The sequence below is a fragment of the Pipra filicauda genome, unplaced genomic scaffold (assembly GCF_003945595.2).
Source record: "Pipra filicauda isolate LSUMZ 115617 unplaced genomic scaffold, ASM394559v2 scaffold65_size3143899_pilon, whole genome shotgun sequence".
Lineage (NCBI taxonomy): Eukaryota > Metazoa > Chordata > Aves > Passeriformes > Pipridae > Pipra > Pipra filicauda.
This window is the reverse complement of record NW_024104820.1, coordinates 256,167-282,000: the sequence shown is the minus strand read 5'-3', so window position 1 is coordinate 282,000 and position 25,834 is coordinate 256,167. Positions and strand designations below refer to the sequence as shown.

Sequence of the window (25,834 nt, the reverse complement as noted above, 5' to 3'; positions counted from 1 at the left end):
AAGCTTTTTGATGCTCCATTTATAGCAGCCCCTTAAAATCAATTGGAAGAAGCAGCATGAATGTTTAACGTCTTCTTAGGAACGTTAAATTATTCGAGTGTCAGGAACGGGGATTTCGCAAATGTTGCGATAGCTGCATGCCTCTCCCTTGTCACGTTAACGTGATGCTTGCGGTTTGCACGTTAGGCGCTGCGAAAAAAAAGATCACCAATCTCTGCCGTGCATCCAGTGTTCCGCTGGATACAAACACCAGCACTTTTATGTATCACTGCACATCCAGAATTAGACACATCCGCGAGATTAATGAGACATCTCATATTGCTGTGACTTGGCAAAAAAATCGACGGAGGAAAAAAAATTAAAAATCTTCAGTCCCAAACCTCAATATCCACTCCGCATGTTGGCAATATGGTGCGTGGAGTTCGTGTTACCCCGTCAGGTACAGCTACAAGAAAGCGCATAATCACTCTGTGAAAAAGCAGTTTTGCATGGCAAGGCAAAATGCAGGCGAGCCCCCAGTTTCACAGGAATTCGAGAGAGAAGTGGGAATTTGGAGAAGTGCATCCGGGAATGGAGGAAGTCTATTCAAGAGAGCCTCTAACTCGGAGGGCTGAGATTTGAAAAGTCAGCCCTGGACTACTGTTGCTCTCAGCGCAGATGTAATCGCCGCTGTTCAACTTAATCCATGTGTGTGCGAACGGCGATGCCTAGTTCTTCCCTTTGAAACCTAGGGATAGTATTCCCATCCGAGAAAGCAGAGCTACAGCAAATTACATTTTGTCCCTCGAATTAGAAAAGGATCATTGAGTGGATCTCGTGATATTTCAGCCTTTAAACGTAACCGAGAGGCAGCAGTGAACAATGCCTCGGCACAGCTCAGACCATCCGCGGAGTTCGCCTTCCCTCTCCTCGCATCTGGATCCCCCAGCCTTGCCTTTCTCTTGCTCGCTCGTGTGAGAGGCACCCTCGTATATGCTGAGGCTGAAAGCAAAGTTTCGAGAGAAAACAGCTGCTGGCGCTAAAAAGAAATCATCGTGGTCTTTCTAGAGCTAGAGACAATAAGGTCGTTTAAAAATTCCTCCTGATGTACTTATATGCTGCCAACACCCCCACCCCCTCCCCACTGCTCTCCTCCCCCTGCTTTAAGGTTAAGGCTATGGAGTCAACAGTAAAGGAACTGTAAACTCCGATAAAGCTGTTCAGAAGACGTTACCAAAAACCCCGATGGGATGAAAACTCCTTTATTTGTCAGGTAGTTCAGCTGGGTCAGATTCCCGTGTAAATCCACGCGTGCGTTCGCACGCAGGAAGCCACGGGCACCCAGACCTGCACCCACGCGCTGCCGGTGACAGCCAGGCAGTGGGATTCGGCAACTATTTTAAAAATGCCTTTTTTTTTTTTTTCCCTTTAATTCCGGCGCTACCCAACGTTTAAAACTAGTGACGGCTCTTCGGCAAACCTCGGGCTCCCGAAAGGTGCGGCCATGAGCACCGGGGCCGAAGCAGCGCCAGATGTCGGCAGGGAGAAACACACCAGAAGTCTTGGGAAATGTCAGGCGCCCAACCTACACATCCCCACCGTATACTTACACACACTTTCGGTTGCATATCTTTCTCCGCATCTCACACGGAGAGCTTTGTTTCTTTACTTCTCCATCTTTTGTTTTGTTTTGGTTCTTTTCGTGTGCGTGTGTGTGTGTGTGTGTGTGTGTGTGCTTTCCCTTGGCCATTAGCACACATTGTGTATCCGGGGTCGTCTTCAAGCGGGCTGGGGGAGATCCTGATAAAGAGCCGTCAGAGGCCTCTTGCACACGCACACGCACATTAAAGGCAGGGGACTTGAAAATGGATTTGCACGCACACAGGAGATTGCAATCAATAGCCACCAACATTTATGGTTTAGATGGTTAATGTGAAAGCTGGTCAAAAGAATGAATATGAAAAATCAAAGGTGTCTGGTGTCAATTACATGAAAAGTTATGCCATAATTTACTTGCTGGGATGTATGCCTGCGTGTTCGTGTGTCCATGTGCACGTGTGTGCAGACCCAGATGTACATGTAGCTATTTCTCAAAAGCAAGGGAGTTTCTTTGTTAATTTTGTGGACTGTGTCACTCTCGCTGGTGATCAAAGATGAACATGATTAAAGGGATGGATGTTTGTCTCACATTTCATAAGATAAGGACGCCCAGAGATGCCCGGTTTTGCCAAATACATACGCATGCAACTACAGAGAGTTGTGTGTATGGGCGCACACACACACAGAGGCGATCAATCAAACGTGCTCCTTTTCACATTGAGTAGCGTGCAATCTGCAATCTACACTCTACAGCCAGTAGTATTTCAGTCTTGAAACTGTCTGGCCTAAGGATAAACCTCATTAGAAAAGAAAGAGCAAAATAATATTCATAATACTTTGCTGCAGACCTATTCCCATTTATTGGAAATCATATACTTGGATTTTTGTAAACTTGTGTTAAAATCTATATGCTCACAGGGAAGTGCTTAGCCATGTCATTCCAGAAAGAAAAAGTGTGTAACATTTAAAATACTCCTTTTACGTGATGATTTATTTTCATAGTATGATTATGTTTAAATACCAGTGCAATTCCATCTGAACTCTTCCTTCTGCAATGTAGTAATGCACATAGCATTTACAGTCTTTTAAACATTTTGTTGGGAAATGCAACAGTGACGTCCACCACCAGTTGTACTAATGGGGAGAATTCTTTTGAAAATCTTCAGGAAAACCTAAGAGGTCATATGCATTTTAACACTAGAATTGCCACATAATTAGTGTATTATTATTATTTATTATTATTTGTTAATGCTGGACAACATCTTCAGGTACTGACAAGCATTAAGTAAACCTTTTGCTTTCATGATGCTGGGCAGAAATACATATTTCACATGAGAACTTGATTTCTTAACACTACACTCTGCTTCTAGGTACTGCTGGGCATATTTTGCTCAAGGAGGACACAGATAGAGAGCAGCTAGAGGCTATCACAAAGAGTCCAGTAACGTAAATATAATAGGGTCAAAGAACAATATAATAGGATCCTTCTGCTATTTTAAAGTCAGCCAAATGTGACTGTAGTACCTAAAATTTGCTGTAAATTCTACTCTGACAATGTATCAGAATGTATAACTAAATCTCCTAAATGTGTGGCACAAAGAAATACCAGCCACCAGTCCAGGAAAAAAAAAATCATAATCTGGCTAACACTCTTATGCCTAGGAGTTTCAGGGTTGTTTTTTTCCTTTCTTTTCTTTTTCTCTCTCCCTTTTTTTTTTTTTTTTGGTAAACAAAGACGCAATGCAGGGTTCTACTAAGTGCTTTTAAAGTTTTTTTTTTTTTTTTTTTTTTTTTTTTGTGGGGGCTGGAATGTTTCTTGCACACTAGAATTTTGTGCAATTTATAATCACCACGAGCTAAGACTATTTCTCGAGTTTAATACTCATGGTAGTTTAAAAATACTTTTTAGCAGGAGTTTCTGGACACATACTACATGCCATGTTGTTTACTGACCCATAATCAAAATGCAGTGACCTTCTACCCTTTTTTTGCCCCTTGACCCATGCTGAATTCAATGCAGCCTTTATAAATTTGCAAATCCTTGGACGTAAAGGGGATTTGGTGAGGCTTTGTTCTGAAAGGATCCTAAAAGTTTGCATTTTTAATTAGACAAAGGTAAAGCAACAAACATTGGGAAATAAGATCCTCTCCTGCACATAGGTTATCGCTCTTAATTTCTACTCTGGGAAACTACATCTTAAAAAACGTACCCTGCAAACCGAAAAGCAGTTGAAAATGAAGACTATCAGGAGGTTATGAATTGCACCAAATTAGCAATGTGGTACAAATCACTTTCATGACGTAAGGGATGGCCAGGCCACAATCTTCCGGCTCTCCTCATCTCCAAGGACTGTGTGGATCCTGGAGACATGGGGAGAGGGGACAGCCAGAGATTTGATCTGGAGCTACAGGCGCATTCCCTTATCTCCTTTGCTATCAGTCAGTTTAAAGGACACCATAATTATGATGGTGATAAAACAATGCCCGCTTATGTGTGCTGAATAAATAAAGAATGTTTACAGCCCCAGAATGTTTCAATTCCAATTAAATGCTATCAAAGAAAAGCCCCTCTCCCTCCCTCTCCCCTCCCTCCTTCTTCCCCATGACTCCCTATTTACCTTGTTGGTTGTAATATGGCCCTATGAAATAAACCGGCCTTCCAGTTTGCCATTAAGGCCACATCGGGAGGAGGGGGAGGAGAAGGAGGAGGAGGAGGAGGAGAGGGGGTGTGAGACAACATGCACTCCCGGTCCCACAATTACTTGGGTCGCCTGCATCCTCTTTCTTTCTTTTTTTTTTTTTTTAATTTATTTTACTATTATTTGTTTATTTTTCAATTGGAAAAGGCGTGATGATGCAGGGGGAAAAGGCACTTAAGGATCCCGCTCCAACCACTGACTGAGGGAGTTGGGCTGAATTAATCCGGCGCCCCTGGGCACTGGAGGAAGGGGTTGTGTCCACCCCCCCACGGCTGCCACCCCGCTGGGGCCTCGGGGAGCGGGGTCTCCCCACCGCTCCTCTTCCCTCTCTGGTGGGGAGCCTTGGAAACGGGAGCCTGGAAATGCTTCCCGCTCACTAAGACACAAGGATCATTTCAAATATTCATTGTATCAGCAAATCTCATCATAATCAGATTAAAGCAAGGTTTAGGGGGGGACTGCCTGTGTTTCTGGGTGCGAAACATCGACTGGACTACAAAGAAAGCAGAAAACTGGTTTATCTTCTCCTGGCTTGGTTGCACAGGAGAAAAATGAAAAGCAGTAATTTTTGCAAGAAAAGGACACTTTAAAAAGCTGTGATTCTCCCCATTCCACTCTAGGTAGCATGTTCCTCTCAGAGGTTTTTTCCCTTCAAACTTTACGCTTAATATTTCTATACAATGCTCTTATTTATTTGTTCGTTTTAAACTCCAGACAGAGACTGTTTCTGCTGCGGAATATACTGAGGTAGATTTTCTTCATGACAATTTGCTTTTAGCTTATCTCAGCCGAGGGAACAGCTTTTCTACATTCAAGCTTTAAAATGTATATTTCGTTTAGTTGTTTGGGGTGAGATGTTTATATCCATTTTGTGGAAGCGAGTGAGGAACTGAGTGCATTTTCAGGTCTGCTCCATAGATGCAGGCCCTTTTCCTTTTGAAAGTTTAGACCTCCAATACCCTCAATTCTACAGGCAGAATTAGGATGTACTTGGAGGGTCCTAAACGTGACCATTCACTAAGGCGGGGGGCTTGCAACAACGTGCTCGGCAACTTAATCTTACGCTAAAAAGAGTAGAGAGCGTAAAAGAATGGAATACAAACTCTCCCGACATTTGTAGTCGCTTCCAAAGTGGACCGTGCATTTTAAGGCTGATGGGAACGTGTGTGTTTTGGAGCAAAAAGGAGAGAAGGTAAGTGTTTATCCTTGTATCCGCCAGTTCGGGTAGAAACAATGAAAGAACAAAGGGAACCACTTCTCCGTGTTAACATTTCACATTTTCCTCCTCCGTTTGAGCCTCGCTGCGAGGGGCTGGCGGGGGGGGGACCGGCTCCAACTTTACCTTCGGCGGCGGGACGGGGGTGCGGGGGACGGAGAGAAAGTTGCGGGGCGGTTCGAGTTACCCCCCGTTCGCCGCTGGAGCCTGCCGCGGGCAGGAGCTGCAGATTTCATGGCTGTGGACTTGCCGGAGATCCCCCGCGAACCGCGGCCGGCGGGAGCGGGATCGGGGCCGGGACCTTTGTGTGCGGGGTCTGCCCGGCCCCGCGCTGCCGGCGAGGACGGAGCTCCCCGGTGACTGCCGGGGCAGCGGGAGAGGAAGCAGAGGTTAGGAGCTGGGGGTGGGGGGAGGGGGTGGGAGTGGGGGGGGGGGGAGAAAAAGCCCCTCGAATTATTCGCGAATCCCATAAATCGCGTGGAAGCGCGGTGGGGGAGGGGCTGGGGGCGAGCAAACCTCGCGCGGACCGTTACAAAGGGCGGCGGCGGCCCAGGACACACGGACAGACAGACAGACACGGGCACGCACACACGCGCGCCCGGTGTTCGCGGCCGCGGAGGGCGGCCCGGCCCCGGCCCGCCGCGAGGCACCAGCTCAGCCCGCCCGCCATTGGCGCGGGGGCTCTCGGCCGCTGACCTTTCACCCCCCCACCCCCGCCCGCCGCTTCCTCTGCCGCCCCGACACCTTCCTTCCCACAATGCCGCGCGCCGGCCGCGCTCGTGCCGCGCTCGAGCGTCCTGCCAGCTCCCGCCCCCCCCCCCCCCCATCCCCCCCTCTCGGGGTCCCGGGAGAACCCGGGAGCGGCGGCGCCTCCCTCGGGAAGCGCCGAGGCGGGATCGGGGTGTCCCTGTGGCGGCGGCGGTAACGGCCGGCCGGGGGCGGGGCAGAGGCGGGCCTGGCCGCGTTCGAACGGGAGCGCTGGCGGAGCCACGCGCGGGGCGGCGGGTGCCGGGGAAGGGACCGGCCGGGAATCCCGTCAGCTGGCGGGGGAGGCCCCTGGCCACGGGATGCGGGGGGAGCCTCCTTGGCTGTGGCGGGGGCCGTGGGGCAGGAAGGGGGTCTGAGGTTCCTGCTTTGCCTGGGTGTTATGGGAGCTGGGGCGCTGGGAAGAGGATTTGCCTGTTGAATTTCATTGCTAGTAGACGTTAATCTCGTGTTTTAAAGTACCTTGTCAGTGGCTTTAAGGAAATCAAACGTGACATTAATCAAATCACACAAATGTAAACATTTATAAGTTAAATCCTAATATTATGCAATTATTTAAATCGAGCCATGGTTTTTCCTCAGTGTCGTGTTGTAGCTCCCGCTTCCTTCCTTGCATGCTTTGAGTTTTCCGCTGGATCCCGCTTCTTGGTGTCTGCTCCATGGTGTTCTGAGCCTGAGGCCAGGAACGCGCTAGGCTGTGGGTCGCAGGTGGCAAAGGAGGCAGCGCTGTAGCTTAAATATTGCCTGGTCACCTAAACAAGCCCATCAAGGTTAAAAAGCAGAACGCTTTTTGTGAATTTGAGGACAAAACCCTCAAATAATACCTTGCATTGGTAGAGTTGGGTTTTTTTCCTCCTTGGGTTATGTGAAGCGGGTGATCCCGTGTGGAAGCTCAAGAAGGAGGCTTGGGTGGCTGGGATGTGGAGAGAGGTGCCTTTGGAGCCACGGCGGGATTTTTAGGCAAAGTGACATATGCAAGACCCGCTAAATTGCGAGTAGGGAACGAAGGATGGCGGGCAGGAGGGCTTCGACGGCAGGCACGGCACGAGGGCGAGTTTAGCGAAGATGGCAGGATACCCTGGGAAGCGGCCGGCGCCGCGGGCAGTTGGCCTCTCCCCATCTTTGCCCTTCTTCCCGGCCCTTGCAGTTCGCCTCTCCCGGCGGGGAAGAGGGGATCTGGGGGTCAGGGAGGAGAACAATGCTGAGCCGCCCTTTGTGCGCAGCACCGTCCCCTGAAGGGAGGGAGCGCGCGGTGCAGCGGGGCCGCGGCGCCTCTGTAGTGCTGCTGCTCTCCTGCGGGCAGTGCTCGCGGCATGCGGGGCAGGAGCCCGGGGCAGCGGGATCACGGCTCCCATAGGCCGCCCGCCCGACCCCGGGATAGGCTCGGGAGCGGGGCTGGCGCCGAGCCAGCCGGGCAGTCCCGCTCGCCCTGCGGGGGCGGGAGAGCCCCGGGGGCGAGCGAGCGGCCGGGAGAGTAAACTCGTGGGTGCCCTCGGCGCGGCGCGGGCACGGGGCACTCCAAGGGTGAGCGGGGGCCTCTCGGCAGCGGGGCGGGCTCCGGGCAGGCTGCCCCGGGGAGCGAAGCGGCGAGCGATCCCGCAGGAAGCGGCAGCGGGGCCGGAGGAAGCGCGGCTGGGGCTCCCAGTGCTCCCGGCGCTCCCCATTGTTCCCCGGCCGCCTCTTTTCGCGCCGCTTCCCGCCCGGCGGGGAGGAGGGAAAGCTCCCGGCCCCGCACGCCGAGTGCTCGCAGGCAGCGGCGCAGGGGCACCCGGCGAGAAACCGGGCACATGAGTAGAGAGGAGCCTTTAGAAGTGCCATCCGCTGAGGGAGCTCCGTGAGACTGTAGCTCACGTGTTACTTGTAAGGTAAACCACCCCCCCCCCCCACTACCGCAGCGGAATTGTACATAAAGTAACATCTGTTTCTGGGTGGATTTTAGAACAGGACTTGTTAAAGAAATTGGGAAAAACTGCTCCGACCCACTGGATTTGGATTAATAAATGTAGCCAAAGAGAATTTTGGAAGGAACTGTTCTTAACAGGCTGTCTATAAAAACGAAGATTAATCTTATCCTGTTTTTCATATAAGCACCATGATGGATTTTTTTCCCCCAAGTGATTGTTTTATGTTGGTTTGAGATTTTTAAAGATTTGTTTTATGGGAAAAGCGTTGGTTGCACTTTTTTGCCCTGAAAATATTTGGAAATTAGTTTTTTTCAGTACGCCATTTCAGACCTGAACTTTCTCATGTATTTAGATAGAGGAAGAATTGACTAACTTGATGTTCAAGAAAATTCCCAACAAATGCCCTTGATCATCTAAGGGAAAAAATATGTATTTGCACATTGTTTCTGAAAGATTAAATTAAACCGGGTAGAGATTCGTATATGTGACGAGGAAAGAATTTCTAGAAAACTAGTTATTTTAAGAAATTGCTTTCTAGGAGAACTGTGATTATTTTTAGCAAGTTATCTCCGAATGCTTGTGAATTTATTTTAAAATACTAGAAGTGATTTCTAGATTTTTATTTTTTTATTTTTTTTTAAAAATTAAATATATGCCAAAAAATTAGCGGTTTGCGTAGATTGTGAGCAGTAAGTAGAAGAAGTTAAAGGATGATGTTTATGGATATTACCTAGCTGAAAATAATTCTGAAGTGACTCTTCTACCCCCCCCCCCCACACTTGGGAAGTTGCATGCTTGCAGTCATTGTTTCAGATAATACCGTTTGGGACTTCTCTTTCACTCTTGGAAAACTTGCAGGCTTTTGTGGGACTCCTCCAAATAAAAGCTCAATTCAGTTTAGATAGTAAAAAGCATTCATATAATTCGAAAGCTGAAGATGCAAGTAACATTTAATAGGAAAACACCACCCTGGTAATATCTAAAGGCATTAGCTGTAAGGTTCAGGAAAGAAAGATTTTTGTTTTGTTTTACTTGTCCTACTTGGGTATTCCGGAGATGCATTTGCTCTTGATTGCTGCTTGAGAATTTTCAGAAGGTTACTACAAATTTAGAAAGTGTCATTCAAAAGGACATTTAATACTCTTGAATTTACTAAAATATATCGCTATTTGAAAACTATCTTATTGAAAGGGAAGATTACAAAAAATAGGGAGAGATCTTTTGTTGCCGTTCTTCATTAGTCTTTACTTTGTGTGGAATGTGTTGACATATTTTATATATTAATTTTTTTTTCACAAAGGAGCATTGTTGTTACTTTTAATTGGGAAGTACCGTGTTATAAAAATTACCCACATTCCCGACTCTGAAGTACCAGAGTAAGATTGACAAAAAATGATCCGAGCCTTGTGCGCTTAATTCACCAGGAATGTTAAGCTTCCCAGATACACCCTATGTGGTCAAGTTAGACTTTTGCACTTAGACAGCTTTTAACGGTCAAAGTTGTACCTGCAGGAAATGTATCTATGTATATATACGTGGAATTGAAATGAGATGGTAACTAGGAGTGGGAATGCAGCTCACTGATCGAAAGACTTTTTTTTTTTATTGCATTTGGCAACCTCTTTCTTTCAGAGACACAATACAATTAACATATTCTGGGGCGTGTTTTTGAGATTGGGAAGTGGTGGCCCCTTGTTGAGAAGAAAACACTTTAAATAAAAAAGTAACATTGTCTTGTCCAAATGGTACTGGGAAAAGCAGAGTAGTATTGCTTATCCAGCCCACGGATGCGGTTGATTTACTCCAATTTGCTTTAGCATATAACAAACCAGCTTTTCCTTTCCCACGCCTATATTAGAATATATGTGTTTTGTTTATACAAACCCATCTAAAATAGCTCTACATTTAAGAGATTTGATGGGAAATTCAGCATGTTGTTTCTCGTATTTAATATGTAGTACAGATACCATTCCTAAATTGAAATCAAATAAATGTGACCTGTGACACAACACAGTATCACACTGCTGATTGTAACACAACTAACATGAAAAAAGGCTATTAATTTATATGGAATGTTAATTTAGCAAATCCTACATAGAAATATGCCTATAGAAGAAAGGGAATCTGAGGCTTCGTCTTGGAGTTATGCTATATAAATGTATTTAATACAAATCCAATGAATTAATACATACCTCATAAAAATCCAAACTTTGAAACGAAGCATTCTTGTTTGAAGAAAACCCCTGCATTACGTTTAAGTTGCATATAATCTAAATTCCAGAGTTTACTAACCCAGCTTTTCAGGGCTTAATATGGCATTAATATTCAATATGGTTTGCTAGAAGTTTATTTCAGGTTCTTTTGTATCATACTGTAATTATCATTACTTTGACTTGACTCATATAAAAATGTGGTTAACATTTAAATGCTTTTTTAATGTAGAGTATTATAAATTAACTGTCACATTTAAATCTTTAACTTCTATCACTTAGGGAATGTTAAATCTTTAAAAGGAAATAATCACTGCACTTGAAAACATCCTGTGCTAGGATTTATTTATGTAGAATTTTGGTTTGAGATTGTTCATTCAAAGAAAATCCCTTGTTTCATGTTTACTGTAAACCTCAGTCTGAAATTAACATTTAAATGCCAACACTAGTAACAGAAGCAGTACTTGAAAACCACCAATTTTATCCATTGCTGCTGGTTAAGTGGAATTTACCAAAGTCTTCAAAGGTAATAATATAATTAAAAGCAAAAAAAAATGAATACAATAGTCGGTGGAATTACTTTCCCCTTTCTTTGTGGTCTAAAGAACTACAAAATTTGTAATTATGTTTGCATAAAAGAAAATAGCACAACATATGAAGAGGCATGGTGTCCAGGAGATGCACTGACATGACCTCTGATGCTGCTACCTGGACTTGCATAACACGTAAATACACAGAACACGCAAACTCCTGATCACAAACTGACTACATGTTAAATGCTGAAACTTCTAAATTATTCAGCATATTGCATTTGGATAGGTGGTAAATACAGATTGCAGCAGTATATTAACGAACAGGAGGAGGAAAAAGAAAACTTTACTCTTTCTCAGTATAATTTAAGCATGTAAAGATACATTAATGTTTTTAACGTGGGTTCTGTAGACACACTATATCCTTCAGAAGTGAACATGGATAGAAAGAATTTGTTGGATCTAAGTCAGACTGCCATTTAAAATGCACTGTGTGGAAGGGTCAACATGTAAGAGTCACATTTTATTTTGTGTAAAGTGATGATTGCTGCTGCCTTCCCAGAAATGAAGCAAATACCCATGATTAGAAGGTATTTTAGTGAACACTGTTAATGATTTAAACCCACAGAAACAAAAGGCAGACAAGCTTCAATGTATTTTAAATGGATAATCGGGAGATAAGATTATTCGACCTATTGAATATCACTAAGTTACTGCAATTTTTCTGTTTTCAGTTGCATCTCTTTAGCTGCAGCATGTGTATCCTTTTGCACATAGGTAAAGATCACAGCTTTCTCAACAAAGACCCAGTCTGAAAATGGAGTAAAAATTGATGTGAGAAGTTTGCTTTCTGGAAGGAAGTGAGTTTTCCTGCTCTCCAGCTCCAAGTCCCAGTATCAATTAATGTTTTCTAATATAGTATGCATTTTATATCAAGTCTGTGCTTTTTCTGTTATTTTTGGAAGACTCTTCTGATTATTATATACAACTGGTAATGTGGTTTTGTAAATTAAAGACTTTTTCTTGTTCAATGCTTTGTTTTATTCACTAAAATCACAATATGATTTTGCACATTTTAGTAAAGAAGGTGACATTTAAAGCAAACATTCAAAAATCTTAGCTTTACTGTTGGAACTGGTTATTTTCTAGTAAAAATTTGTGAATACCTCTTTATTTTTGTTTTTGAAGCTGAAACGCTATTCACTTATATACGTTAATGTTTTCTTGAGGAATGCCTTAAACTTCTAGAAACAATTTGCGTTTGGAGAATGTAATTTTCTTTCACTTACACATTCACTGTGTTTGTGAAAGTATCTAAAAAAAAAATCAAAACATAGAATCTTTTTGTACGTTTCTTATATTCTGACTTGTTTAGCTCCTAGGTTTTGTAGGTTGCTTTTAAAAGAATTGGATTTTCTCCTTGCATATAGATTAACAATGAAATTATTCATTCTTACTCACTGGATTATATTGCTCTCTAATTATTTTAATCTCTTATATATCACTATAAGAAGGACAGGCTTCATTTTTTAAAAGGAAAATTGGTCTTCTGTGTCATGTCAGTGCTTATTAAATACTACAATCATAAGAACATATATGCTACAAGATTTTATGTTCTGATTCCATCGCTGTTATAGGCTTAGTGTTTGCAGTATTTATTTAGTGATAATGCGTTTCTTTTCCTACTTTGCATTTCAAAAGTCTTCTTTAAATGATTGTTTTACAGAACTATCAAGAGGTTATCTAAATTTTTCCATCCAATATTATACAATACCATAAAGTGGTAGTCATGGAGTTTCCTCCAGTCCATGTATATTCCTTCCATAGAAGGAATTAAACAGAAATCCATAAAAAGACAACAAATGTTTTATTAAATAATTGAGTGTATTAGGCTTCACTGAATTTTGACCAAAGCAGAATTTCAGGCTGTTCCATTCTGAGCTAGTGTGTTACATGGTGTGAGATTAAAATATTTTTATTTGAAAACTATACAGTAGGTTTTTCATGAATATACTCATGTTGCCATGGTGCAGCTTTAATCAAGTTGTTGCAAAGTAATTAGTTTTTTCTTTGGTGATGCTTCTTTATAAGACTAAAGATTGAGCTTTAAAATAGCTAACATTAAAAAAAAAAAGAAAAAAAGAAAGACTCGGGAATTGTACTAGTTGCTTTTCAAAGAAGAAATTGCAGGAAGACCTCAATGAACTAAAAAAAAAAGCGGTGAGAAAAACTTACAATTGTTTGTTGCAAGCTTTACTAAATGTATAAATTCATCCAACAAAATATATTTAATAGATTTTAATTTTAAAAGGATCTTTATTTTAATTTACCTGTCAGGGAAATAAAGGATAGATTTGCTGCTGTACTGAGATTTTTTTTTTCTTAGTTAGAGTTGGCAAAATCATTGAGGATGCTTTTTAAATTAGATGTCATTTTCTCAACAAGAATGAAGAAGGGCTGGGACACCGTAGCTATCAGCTTCAAATAATTTTGCGTTTTTTTAAAACACCAGGATATATTAACTGCTTTATTTTCTTACAAAGTAATTGCTTGCACCTGCCATTTTCAGGGTATTTTTTTACGAGCTTTTAAAGTAATAAAAATAGTGTTTTAAGTATGTTTTATAACATAAATAGTTTTATGTTCAAATTTGTGTTCCTCAGTGTTGATAGGACATTTGGTGCAGGGTGTTTTGTTTTTTTTTTTCTGGTGATCAATCTTTGATTTTACACAAACCGAAACATAGTATGTTCCAGTCTCCTCCCCCTCCATTTTTTACACGGGTCTTAAACATTTTTAAACTCTTACGGATATTTGGAGCATGTATTTATGCTTAGAGAAATGCTTAGAATGTGCCCCAAATGGCTGCATTAATCTCATGTTTGGTTGGGCCCTGCATGGAGGAAGCTACCTCTATGACTCCTTTTTCCCTGCCCACTGTTCTTTCTCTATCAAAATAATTTCACTTAAAACTTTCAAGGAGAGAAAAGAGCTTGACCTAAGATATCCTGCTTCCAAACTGCAGAGTCAAATGTCTGTAGGGGGTAGAGTTGTACACATCCCACCTCTGCCTTCCACGTAGCAGTTCCTGATACTCCCGTACACAAGTGCAGATGTTTTATTAGTTAACAATGTATAAAATATAACCTGGATATGTATCGGTATAGGTAGTGATGTGTCCAGGAATGTACATAATTCAGTAGTGATTTGTAGGGATACCAGCTGAGCTGCCCTTGCAAGATCATCATGAAAAATACAGTCCACGCGCTAATTCTGCTTCTCCGTCTTTTAGCACGATAATGAACATGAATCAATGATATCTTCCTTGTCCAACACAAATAAACAAACAAACAAACAAATAAATAAATGCTAGGCCTGGGGCAAGTGAGTGAGCAGAATTTTACAAGGCTGCATTTAATTTCTCTGTGCTTCTAACAATCACCACAATTAGTTCCTTCTGCCATAGGCATACCTGCTTACAATGGTGAATTCAATAGTCTGAGATTTTCCTCTCTGCTGACCACCTCAGCTCTCTCCTCTCGGTTTTTTTTCTTCTTCCCCTCCTCTTCTAATTAAGAGAGACAACAGAATTACAGAATTGTTTCACTAAAAAGAAACCCCAAACGCCCAGAGCAGCTGTGTCTGAGAACACGTTTGGTTTTGTGTCTGCGGACTCCCTGATTTCTGTGTTTGTCACATCTCCAGTTCAGCATCGCTTTCGCTGCTGTGGCAGGAATAGCCGGGCAGCGCTGCATCCACGCCAGGAGTTTTGGGGGAGAGGAAAGCGCGGGATTAATAATGCATTAGCTCTGCAGCCCCATCGCCGGGAAAATAAACAAAATAGTAAAAGTTGCGGTGAGGGCGGGCAAGTGGCGTAACGGCGAGAACGCATTAGTCCTGCAGGCACGCCGAGGGGATATAAACAGGATAATAAAAGTTGGGAGGGGGAATGCATTAGTCCTGCAGTCACATCAGGGGGAAAATAAACAAGATAGTAAAAACGATTTCGGGGGGGATGGGAGGGTGGGAAGGAGGCGGGAATGGGGCGAGTCCTCCAGCCTTCCTGAAGGGGGCATGAGCAGAGTGACATCGCGGGTGGGAGCGGGGCGCATGTCCGCCGCCTCCCCGCCCCCCCGCGCCGAGGGGAGGGGAGGGTAGCGAGGGGGGCCGCGGCCAGCCCGGTGTCGCTGGGCCGGGCGGGACGCGGAGCGGGGCGGGCGGAGGGGCCGGGCGGGCCCCGCCATGTCCCGCGCGGGGGACGGGCCGTGGCCGCGCGCCGAGGTGGGTGCGCGCGCGGGGCCGTCAGGTGCGCGCGGGCGAGGCGCAGCGAAGGGCGGGCGCGCGCCGCCGGCGGGGCGCCGCGCGCGCGCCCGCTCCCGCTCTCTCGGTGGGGGGTGCGCGCGGCGGGGCGCGCGCCCGGGCCGGCGCGGCGGCGCTCACGCTCCGCGGGCAGCGCGCGAACCCTCGCGAGGAGGCCCCGGGCCGAGGCCTGCCCGCCCGCCCCGCGGGCGCGCGCGCACTGCGCCTGCGCGCCGCCGCCGCCGTGCACGCCCGCGGAGCCGCGTCCGCCTCAGGAGCCGCCGCCACCGCGGCCCGGCCGACAGAGCCTGGCCGGTTGGTCGGGCGGGGGCGAGACGAGGCGCTCAGCCGGCGGTCATGGGCCCCGAAGCGTTGCCGCGGCGGTGGTGGCGGCGGCGCCGGCTGAGTGACTGAGGGGAGACCCCGCCGGGGGAGGGGGCAGGCGGAGGGCGAGGCGCGTGTGGCGTGCGCGGTGTTGACGACGGTGTTTTTAACCCTTAGATGGTCTCCAGCGAGCCGCTGCTGCTGCCGGTGTCACTGGAGGGCGAGTTCTCCAGTAGCATGAAGGAGATGATCGGCGGCTGCTGCGTGTGCTCCGACGAGCGGGGCTGGGCCGAGAACCCGCTCGTCTACTGCGACGGGCACGGCTGCAATGTCGCAGTGCATCAAGGTGAGCGGGCAGGCGAGGGCAGCGCTCCCGCCCCGGCCTCGCCGCTTCCTTCTCGGTCTTCCCTTGGCCCTGCTTCACCTCCCCCTCCCCTCCCCGGCCGTTTTTTCCCCATTTTTCCCTTCCCCCCTCTCATGCCGGCATCACCTCCCAGCTCCTTCTCATTACCAATGAAACCTGTTTCCCTGTTTCCAAGGCCACGTGCTTGTCTGACCTGTCCTGTCATCCCCTGTCCTTCCAGTCTGCCTGTCTTTTCCCTCACATGAGACTTACTCTGTTATGACTTCCTATATTATGGCTATGAGAAAGGAAGGACCGACTTTTCCAATTTTTTTTCTCTCCTCCACTTGTACCGTTTTTGTGTCCATGCTTCCCACTCTACCTTAGCACCCTGTTAACGTCAGCTGCAACCTTCCAAACACTATCTAAACTTCCTTCTTCTGTTTGCAGAACTTGTTACTATTCTTTGATCTGGCAATTATTGCTGTATTTCTTTCTTCCTGTACTCGATCCCTGTTGTCCCTGCCTTTCCCAAGTTTGAAAAATTTATTTGAGGGGCAGCCAGTGCACGAGGAGGGTTTAGGATTGGAAGAGAGGCGGGCGTAGGAAAGGCTTAGCTGTCATGTGATTTCTACCTCTGCCTGCCTTTCCTTGAATGTCATTTGGCTGATGTTTCCTGGTAGATGAAGAGACTTCCTGTTGTGGTTCTGCAGGGGGAGGGTGCTAGTCGGAATGGCTGATGCTGGATTTGTTTGGCTTAGTGGAGGCTCGTTGGTTGGTTTCCAGCTCAGCTCAGGAGCTGGCATGTTCCCTCTGTGTGATTGTTTTGTTTCTGTCAGTGGGTTGACCCTTCGTGTGAGAGCAGAGGAAGAGACTGGATTCTGCTGCTTATATTGTAAGAAAGGAAGTAATCATGGCTTTTACTTTATGGTATCAGAAATGAGGAATGAGATGGTAGTTTTACTATACCAACTTCTAAGCAGTCATGTGAACTCAGAGACTGGCTCTTTGGCTACTCATAGGTGGTGAACAAATTGGAGGAGACAGAAAATCCTAAATCCAATTCATTAGTCTGAATGCCTAGTACGTGTGAAAATGCTACTAATGAGTGTCTCGTGCTTGGTCTTAAATTGTGCTGAAGATGATCTAATATAGTAACTGGTTGTTTCAAGTATATACTTCTCTGTAAGCTGACAGATAGTGAGAAATTTAAGGAGATCTGCAGAAGAATTTGGTTGTTCCTGTTAATGTTGGATTGAACATAGAAGGGAGCTGACAACATCTGTGAAATTAATCTGGTTTTGAATTGGTTTTCTGTTGTCTTAAGAGCTGAGTAATGTTAACCAGTAAGTTAACTCTGCTCTTGTGGAATCTTAGAGTCATGAAGAACACTAAAACATGAATACTTTTAGAAGCCACACCTGAAACAGCTGTTACTTTTGCATTATCTTGGGCATCTTCATTTGTATCTAGAGCATTGCTAATATCTTCCGTGACGGAACTGATTGGTAGGAACACTTGGAACTGAAATAGTGGGAACAAAGGTCAGTTATAGGAGGTAAATAGAGAGACACACTTCAGTAGATTTGGTACAAGAATATGAACTTTTTTTTTTTTAAAGTCATATCCAAATCTGAATTTGTATCTGTCAGGAAGTGTGCAAAGTACTGCTTCCTCTAAATCCAGATGCTGTTGTAGAGATCTTAAGAAGAACTCCATGTCTTGGTTTACTGTATCATTGATGCTTTACATTTGGGATACTTTACATTACGTATGTCCCATGAATGAAGGTGGTAGGGGAAGTATGTCTGCTCTTTTTGTGGCCTTTCTGTAGTAAACTTAGTGTCTTCATGGTTAAAGCTGATAGTCTGTATTTCAAGTGCAGACAGCAGTATTACCCATGAGGCTTTATTAACTGCTTTTTTTTGTTACTATAATTGTTTTTAGTTCAGAGGAAACTTCAGGTGTTAAGTCACTGGCAAGTTGTGGAGGACAGAATCGCTTCATGTGTCTAACAAAGCTTTGCACAGTAGTGGAACTATAAACCAAAGGAAGCCCTGGAACTCTGTGAACAGTATCACAGTATCTCAGAGCACAAACCAGTGATGGACTCTTCTAGGCTCTAGATGTGTTCTGTTACTTTTACAGATATAAAACCACTTCAACTTTGGTCTTTGCCCAGCTAGTGTTGCCTTTGTGTCTACTTGCCAGCCCTGTCTCTGAGTTGCATTCCATAGTTGTTTCTTACTCTGCGCTGTCACTTGCTAACATAAATGTGTGAGTGCACATTTAAAATCTCCCTTTTAATTTCTGAAGAGGAATTCAGAGTCCCCCCATCTGGGGTTAATATAGATGCAAGGAAAACAAGGGGTTTTTTTCTTACATTAAAGAACTTTAATGTACAGTAGAAAGGGATTGTCAGAATAGTTTGTCCTGTCAGTACTTGGATACAGTATGTGAAAACTTGACAATGATCTTAATATGACTACATGTATGTATATAATAGGAAATTATTTCATTAGCTTTCCTTCATAGAAGGAAAGGTGTATTTATACTACTGTTGCATTACTATTTTTTCTTCTTCAATCTAACACAAAACCAATAATATTTTTGTATATATACTAGAAGTTACTAATTTAATCTCAATGTTCTTCCTAACTATTAATTTATCATACATATTTTTTTTCTACTCACACACTTAAACCAGATTTTTGTATTTAAGTAACATAGGATTGTTGGGAATTGAGTCTGACATCATATTTTTAAAATTTCAGGATTGTCTTTTTGAGGAAAATGTTTGGGTTTTTGATTTTTTTGTTATTTGTTATGCCCATACCAATATTAGAATATACAGCACTTGTATTCTTGTATTTTAATTCCCTCAGTCGTCCTTAAAGTTGCTTGGTGTGTGCATTTCAAACATAAACAATATTGCCAAATTGCTAAACTCTTTTCCTGTGGAATTTCTTACCAAACTCCTGGGGTTGCTTTTATATACTATGAAAATATAGATGACAGTCTTGCAGATAAATCTGATTGTGTCAAATTCTTTCCTAAGGATTTATGTTGTAGCCTGGTTGTAGTTGCAACTAATCTTAGCCCTAATGCTCAGTTAAGTTTGTATTTGCAGCTCTATGTGAATTTGCAGGGGAAAAACAGCAAACTTTGTATCTTTTTTCAGTTTATTATGGATTTCCTGCTCAAGACCAGTTATTTTACTTATAAAGAGTAAGAGAACTGGATAGTAAGTAAGTGTATGAATGAATGTCTTATCAAAAACTCAGATTTGTTATTTGCTTTTAGTTTTCTCTTAAAAAAGACCTGACAATAACAAGTATCCATCATTTAAAGTTAAGTATCTCACCTGTTTTGCAGGTAAATAAATAGCAAAACAAATCACATATGAAACATTGCTGCTTTTGAATGGGTATATTACTTTTCAAGCCAATAGTTTGGGTTTTTTATTAATTCAACAAATTCTGCATAATTTTTTTAAGTGGAAGCTTTTTGTACTTCATTTCTAGTACCATTGTGATAGGATTTCAAGTACAATGTGTAGATGTCAATTTGACTTTCTTGACAATTAAAATGATGTGAGATCAACTACACTAAGCTTTTTTTGTATCATTCATATTAGTAGTATTGTAGTGCTGCTTATGTTTGCTGAAATATTTTGTCTTGTTCAAAACAGCTTGCTATGGAATTGTTCAAGTACCCACTGGACCATGGTTTTGCAGGAAGTGTGAATCTCAGGAAAGAGCAGCTAGAGTGGTATGTGTTTTGTTTATTAAGTAATGCTGGTTATAATGCTTGTGTGGATAATATTTACCCAAGTGTTACAATAATAGTAGAAAAGAGCTTAGCTTTCTATTGTAATTCCATCTAGATGCTGTTCAGAAAGACCATTTTTCTTCTTATTTTTAAAGTGGAAATACATAACTGTCTCTTAAATGTTCTGACAGTTTCAGGATCTGTGTGATTTTTTGTTTTTTAGGTGGTGGAGTTTTTTTTGAGTTTTTTTGTTTTATTTTCCAACCATTTAAAGGATTTTGTTTTTGTCTATGGTGCAGGTTTTGGCTAATTTTATCAGTTTAGCACTTACATAGTTAGGTACAGGAAGGAAAAAAAACTCTGTCTAATTTTCTTTTACAGCAGCTTTAGATTGCCAGTTGAAAACTTCAGTTTAGGAGCACTTGACCAATAAGTAGTGTTGTTAATTTCAAAGTCTAATGCTTACTTGGAATATGGTACTTACAATTGAGGAAGCATTTTCTTTCTCTGTTTTTTAAATTTTTTTAATGATAAATACTGGGAATTCAGATAAGGCTTTTTTCTTTTTTTAACCTCGATTAGATGAGGTTTTGTTTTGGTCAGACTTGTATGTTGTTAGATCAAACTGCATGATTATCAGGCATTTTTAAAGAAGGGGAATCACATTTCTCCCTAATTGTCACTTTTTAGTTTGTCTTCCAGCAAAAGATAAAGTGAGAGCAGTGAGAGTATTTGGAAAGACTAAGCTGTTCCTTTGCCTCTGAAAAAAAGTTTATTGGACGAGAAGGTGGTGTGGCATCTTAGGGCAGTGTGTAAACTGTTTCTGACTTTTCATATCTAAAAACAAAGGAAGAGTCAGACACCGAATTTTCAGTTACTGTCTGTTGGAGTGTTCACGAGGTGCTTGCTGTACCTATTTCCTTTTCTAATATAAAGTACTAAAGAAATGGTGGGAAGACTTAACGTTGTATGAATTTTTGGCACAGCTCTAAAGAATCTCCTTCCTCTTTTTCCCAACTTGCCACTAACGTTTTCATGCCCTGGTAACTGAGACTTTGTTACTTCTTGCAAAGCAGACCTGTAGGTGGGAGAAAGGAGGAGGTTGATTTCTATGTGCTCTTCAAATATTTGTCATCAGAAAAGAAAACCCTTTCTAAAGAAAGGCTGTTTCCTTCTTTTCCTGGGAAGACCCTCAGCAGTGTAAAGTTTTAAGAGTAGCATATTTTAATGTTGCTGAGTTTGATATGTACAGGTTAATGGCAAAGTTAAAAATATAAAGGGGAGGGAAAGAGAGCTCGTGGCTATAAAGGGGATTTTTCAGGTGCATGATAGGGAATCCTCATCAGCATTTGGGCTTTAGTTATTCCTGGCTTCTTGTGGCACAAGAAATGAAGGAGAACTGTACAGAGTTCTACAGTAAACGATATCTGACTGCATTCTGATAATTTCTTGAGTTTACCAATGAGAATTGCTTTGATAGAGATATTGCTTGTACTTAACTGAATTCTCTGCCTGGTATATTCTGCTCTTGTTTCCACTGAACAGGGTCTGTTTAGTTCAACAGGTTGATTACTGATTTTGTTTTGAAAAAAAAATAAAATCCCATTTGTAATTTAAGTGGTTCTCAGGTCAAACTAATTGCATGTGAGGTATAATAGATTAATAACAGCTGAAGTTTTAGCATGTTAAAAACATGGTGGCTGTATTTGAGATGCATCGTGGAGAAGATCTTAACATTCAGAAACTAAACTGAAGACCTGACTTCGGTATGGAATTTGGAACTTTACTGTAACCAGTTTGTCAGACACAGAAGTTTTAGTGCATTTGCTTACAAAAGCAAACATGCTTATCATCACTGTATTAAGACTGATGCTTAGTTTTCCTCTTGGTGTTTTTGTTTCTAAACGAAACCGGAATGAAATTAATCACATTACTTTTAGTATGCTTCTGCTTACTTTTAATCTTAAAAAGATCTCAGTCTTGCAACTAAAGCATATTGTTCCATGCTGATGCTGTCTATGTTGTGTGTTTTTGGGGTGTGTGGTTTTTGTTTCTTGATTTTTTATTTTTTTTAAATTTTGTAAAGCTGCAGTTACTGGGCAAATAAATTCATTCTGATAAGAAACTGTGAATAATTGCTCACACTTAAGTTAGGCTTGCTTTAACAATGGAAAGATCTAGACTAACTTGGGAGCACACAACCCAAGCTGGTGGGTCCCCAGAGAAGTTCACTTAGCTGCAGATTAGGGCAATTGGCTCCCCATGTACTTTCAACCATTATACACTCATATGTACCGTGTTCCCTTTCTTCTGTGTGCTGCTGCTAAGCTGGTACATACTGGGTGTGGGTAAAAGTGGTGGCTGATTATTTTTTTTTTTTGACACACAAGCCTCCTGGCTGGTTGACTTCTGCGGTTTTGTTGGTGAGGTGCTAGCCAGCATCTTGGGTTTTGAATGGTCAGTCACTACTTGGAAAGTGCTGTTCTGTGCTGGTCAAGTCATACTGAGTTTTGGCTCCAGCAGGGTCATGTTTTTCTGTGTTTGAGGGAATCATTGATTTTTCATAAACCTGAACTGTTTGGATAACGGGCATATTGAGATGATTGTGTAAGTTTTTAGCTATTGCTTGAAAAGTCTTAGTTTTCTCTAAATCAGCTAATTTTCTCTAAATCAGCTATTTTATCACCTGTGGTGAGCTTGGAACGTGAATCTCTGCAAGATGGCTGGCAACTGCTCCCAGCTTTGTGTCAGCAGTAGCTCTTATTACCCTGCATAGTGGGCCCTTTTAGTGTCTTCAGATGTACCTGAACTTCTGAGTCGGGCAGATACACATTGAGGTAGGAAAAGGTAGTATTGGGGTCTATGTGAGGGTCTGTATGAGGAGTAGGTAAGGAACTTTGGGTCCTGGCTTGAGAAATGGGATGGTGCATATATCTTGTCTGAGGGCTGATAATTCTGGCATCCAAAGAGAGACTGGAGAAACTAAGCTTAGGAATTGTAGCACAACTGTTGTTCAAAAAGATCTTTTTTCACCATAATTCTGTTATATGTCAGACGTCTTCCTTGATGATCTGGCATATAAATAGACCATGTGTTTATTTTTTACTACAAGCTACCACTGTTCATACTCATCGTGAAGGAGCTGCAGTAATCTATGTGATAAAGATACCAGGCAGCACAGAGGTGTTCAGTGTTTGTAAGATTAGCTTGGTCAGGCTTTTTAGCTGTGTATAGGTGTGTTGCTTGTGAATCCGGCTTGTTTCAGAGACATCAGGAGATCTCAGTACTGAACTTCAGAGTTACGAATTCCAGGAACTTTTACTACCTCAAAGTGCAGCTCAGATGCTACATGTGAGGAGCTCAGGTGCTATGTGTGAGGTCAGACTGCTTACATTGCAGGTGAATTACTATTACTCTAATGTCATAAACACAATGATTTTCACTTGACATTTCTGTGTTGGGTTTTTTGTGTTTTTTTTCTTTTTTTTTTTTTGATGAAGTGGGTTATGAAGTTGAATGCAGTCCTGGCCCAGAACTGAATCAGCACATTTGTGTGACACTACAGCTTGTCTAATAAGCCACCTGGATTTTAGTCCTGGGGAATGAGGGGGCTGTGACTCCCTGTGGAGCTAGCCACATAAGGCTTGAGATAGTATCCATCTGGATCTCAGCACAGTCTGGCATAACTGCAGTCTCTGTGCTTGCACATGTGTTTCTTGGAACTTAGTGTGGAGACAGAAAGACTGTCATTACAGAATAAGTTGAGATCATACAGTACTTACTACTGAAGGATTCAGGGCAGTAGAAATGCAGCTTATACTGTTTACCTCCACACCCAGTTCACAAACATTGTGTGCTCATAGCGATAAGTTCCTGCTTGTTGTCCTGCCAGACCTGAGCTGTTCCTGCATCTGCTGCACAGATGACCCACATTCTGAATGCTCGAGTTTTAATTTTTTTTTAAAAATCATTAATATATCAATGGTTGTAGCTCTCTCCAAATCTTCTTTTTTAAAAAAAATATTTCATCACAGGCATCTACAAATTTTTTTTTGTGGAGTTGGTCATAAGAGTTGTTTGATATATCCATAGTTTAACACCTCACCCCCCAACATTATCTAGTATAAAACAACCATAGGTGTAGTATTACCTGCCTTTTACCTAAACAGCAAGAAACAAAACAGGAGGAACTAGCAATGTAGCCTTTCAATACGCAGACAGGTTTGTGATCAGAGCTCTGAAAGCTCTGGCTTAACAGGCTGCCTGGAGGGGAGTGGGATCTCTGTGGTTATTACACCTGTATCTGTAAACTAGAATGAGTGCTGATAAATATGGTCACAATACAGGTGAACTAAACTTTTAGAAGAAAACTTGCTGTTTTCTTTTTTTTTCTTCAATTTTAAATACTGTTGACCAATAAGGACTAGTATACTATGCAGTCTTTTTGAAGATATCTCTTGAAATAATTCTTCAAGAAATTTTGAAATGAATGTTTCTTCGATGTATCCATAATTTTTCGTGAAGGACACTTTATATATTACTACACCTACTTTTGAGAATACTGTAGCAAATATTAGTGAAAAAATTGCTTTAGTTTTGAGTGCGCAACAGAAAAATTGATCTTTGTGCTTTTGTTATTTGTATGGCTTTTACAGAAACACAGTCTTACCTTTTATGAATGACTGTGCAGTCTAGAAAACAGTGAATGTTAGTTTGTAGCTGGATATCTTGAATAAAACGTCTGCTAAGGGTACTTATGCAGAACATGTTGTATTGGGTTTGTATGACAAAATTTTGTTAGCGAGGGGGCTACAGGAGTGATTTCTCTGAGAAGCTGCAGAAGCTTCCCACGTCTGACAGAGCCAAAGCTGATCGGCTGCAGGACGGACCCGCTGCTGGCCAAGGCCGAGCCAGTCAGCAACTGTGGCAGTGCCTCTGAGATAACACATTTAAGAACAGATAAAAAACCCCTGAGCAATAGAAACTGCAGCCCCGGAGAGAGGAATCAGAATATGTAAGAGAAACAACTCTGCAGACACCAAGGTCAGTGGAGAAGGAGGGGAAGGGAGGAGGTGCTTCAGGCGCCAGAGCTGAGATTCCCCTGCAGCCAGTGGTGAAGACTCTGGGAAGGCAGGCTGAGATTCTCCTGTGGTCCATGGAGGCCAACAGCAGAGCAGAGATCCACCTGCAGCCCGTGGAGGACCCCACACTAGAACAGGTAGATGCATGTGAAGAAGGCATGGGAAGCCTGCAGTGGAACAGGCTTCTGGCAGGAATTGTGGACCCATGTGGAGAGGCCTGTGCTGGAGAAGGTTTGCAACCCTGTGGGGATTTCATACTGGCGCAGTCTTCCTATGGGACTGCTTCCCGTTGGAGGGGCTCGTGCTGGAGCAGTTTGTGAACTGCAGTCTGTGGGAAGGACTAATGTTGGAGAAGTTGGTGGAGGAATGTCTCCTGTGGGAGGAACCCCACGCTGGAGCAGGGGAAAAGTGTGAGGAGTTCTTCTGAGGAGGAAGGGACAGCAGCATGTGATGAACTGCTCACAGTTGCCATTACCCATCCCCCTGTGTGGCGTGGGGGGGGGGCTAGGTGGTGAAATGGGGATTGAAGTTGAGCCTGGGAAAAAGTGAAGGGTCGGGAGAAGGTGTTTTAAGATTTAGTTTTTATTTTCTCATTACCCTACTCTGATTTGATTGGTAATAAAATTTGATTTGATTGGTAATTTTTTCCCAAGTTGAGTCTGCTTTACCCATAACTGTAACTGGTGAGAGATCTCTCCCTGTCCTTATGTTGACCCAAGAGCCTTTTGTTCAGTTTCTCTCCCCTGTCCAGCTGAGGAGGGGAGTAACAAATACTTGGATGGGCACTTGGCATCCAGCCAGGATCAACTCACTACAGACTGTCTTGGTACCACAGATGGGACATGAGGAAGTCAAGATAAGGATAGTAATTGGGAGAGGTAGTGGGCAAAATTTGGACTGAACAGAGCTAGAGAGAGAAAAACAGAGTTAGAGAGAGAAAAGCAGAATGATTGTGGAGAATGTGTGTTGTTCTGATTGGGGTGAAGGTGAAAATTCATATCTTGAAATACTGTTGACTGAGTGATGTGTGTTACTGGTCCATGATATAGTAGGTGAGTGTTGTTGCTTTGCATTTTTTTAAGTACAAGAAAATACTTTTTCCTGTGCAGTATTT

The 25,834-nt window shown here is 43.1% G+C and overlaps 1 protein-coding gene and 1 long non-coding RNA gene across 5 annotated transcripts in view; both read left to right on the top strand.

Moving 5' to 3' along the window:
• The first annotated feature begins 5,617 nt into the window (after nucleotides 1-5,617).
• On the top strand, nucleotides 5,618-11,933 carry LOC114000412. Its single transcript, XR_003545203.2, has 2 exons — nucleotides 5,618-5,882; nucleotides 11,680-11,933. It is a non-coding gene; the product is annotated as an uncharacterized LOC114000412 (long non-coding RNA).
• A 3,535-nt stretch (nucleotides 11,934-15,468) lies between these two features.
• Nucleotides 15,469-25,834, top strand: part of MLLT10 (MLLT10 histone lysine methyltransferase DOT1L cofactor) — a 122,732-nt gene continuing 112,366 nt past the window's right edge. The window contains exons 1-3 of one of the 4 annotated variants that reach the window (XM_039388507.1): nucleotides 15,469-15,616; nucleotides 15,703-15,871; nucleotides 19,560-19,639. In XM_039388507.1, coding sequence (XP_039244441.1) covers nucleotides 15,703-15,871; nucleotides 19,560-19,639 — 249 coding nt within the window. In that variant the 5' untranslated portion in view covers nucleotides 15,469-15,616. Of the gene's footprint in view, nucleotides 15,872-19,559; nucleotides 19,640-25,834 lie in introns of all 4 variants that reach the window. The other 3 variants (XM_027744715.2, XM_027744710.2, XM_039388508.1) reach the window with 3 other exon arrangements.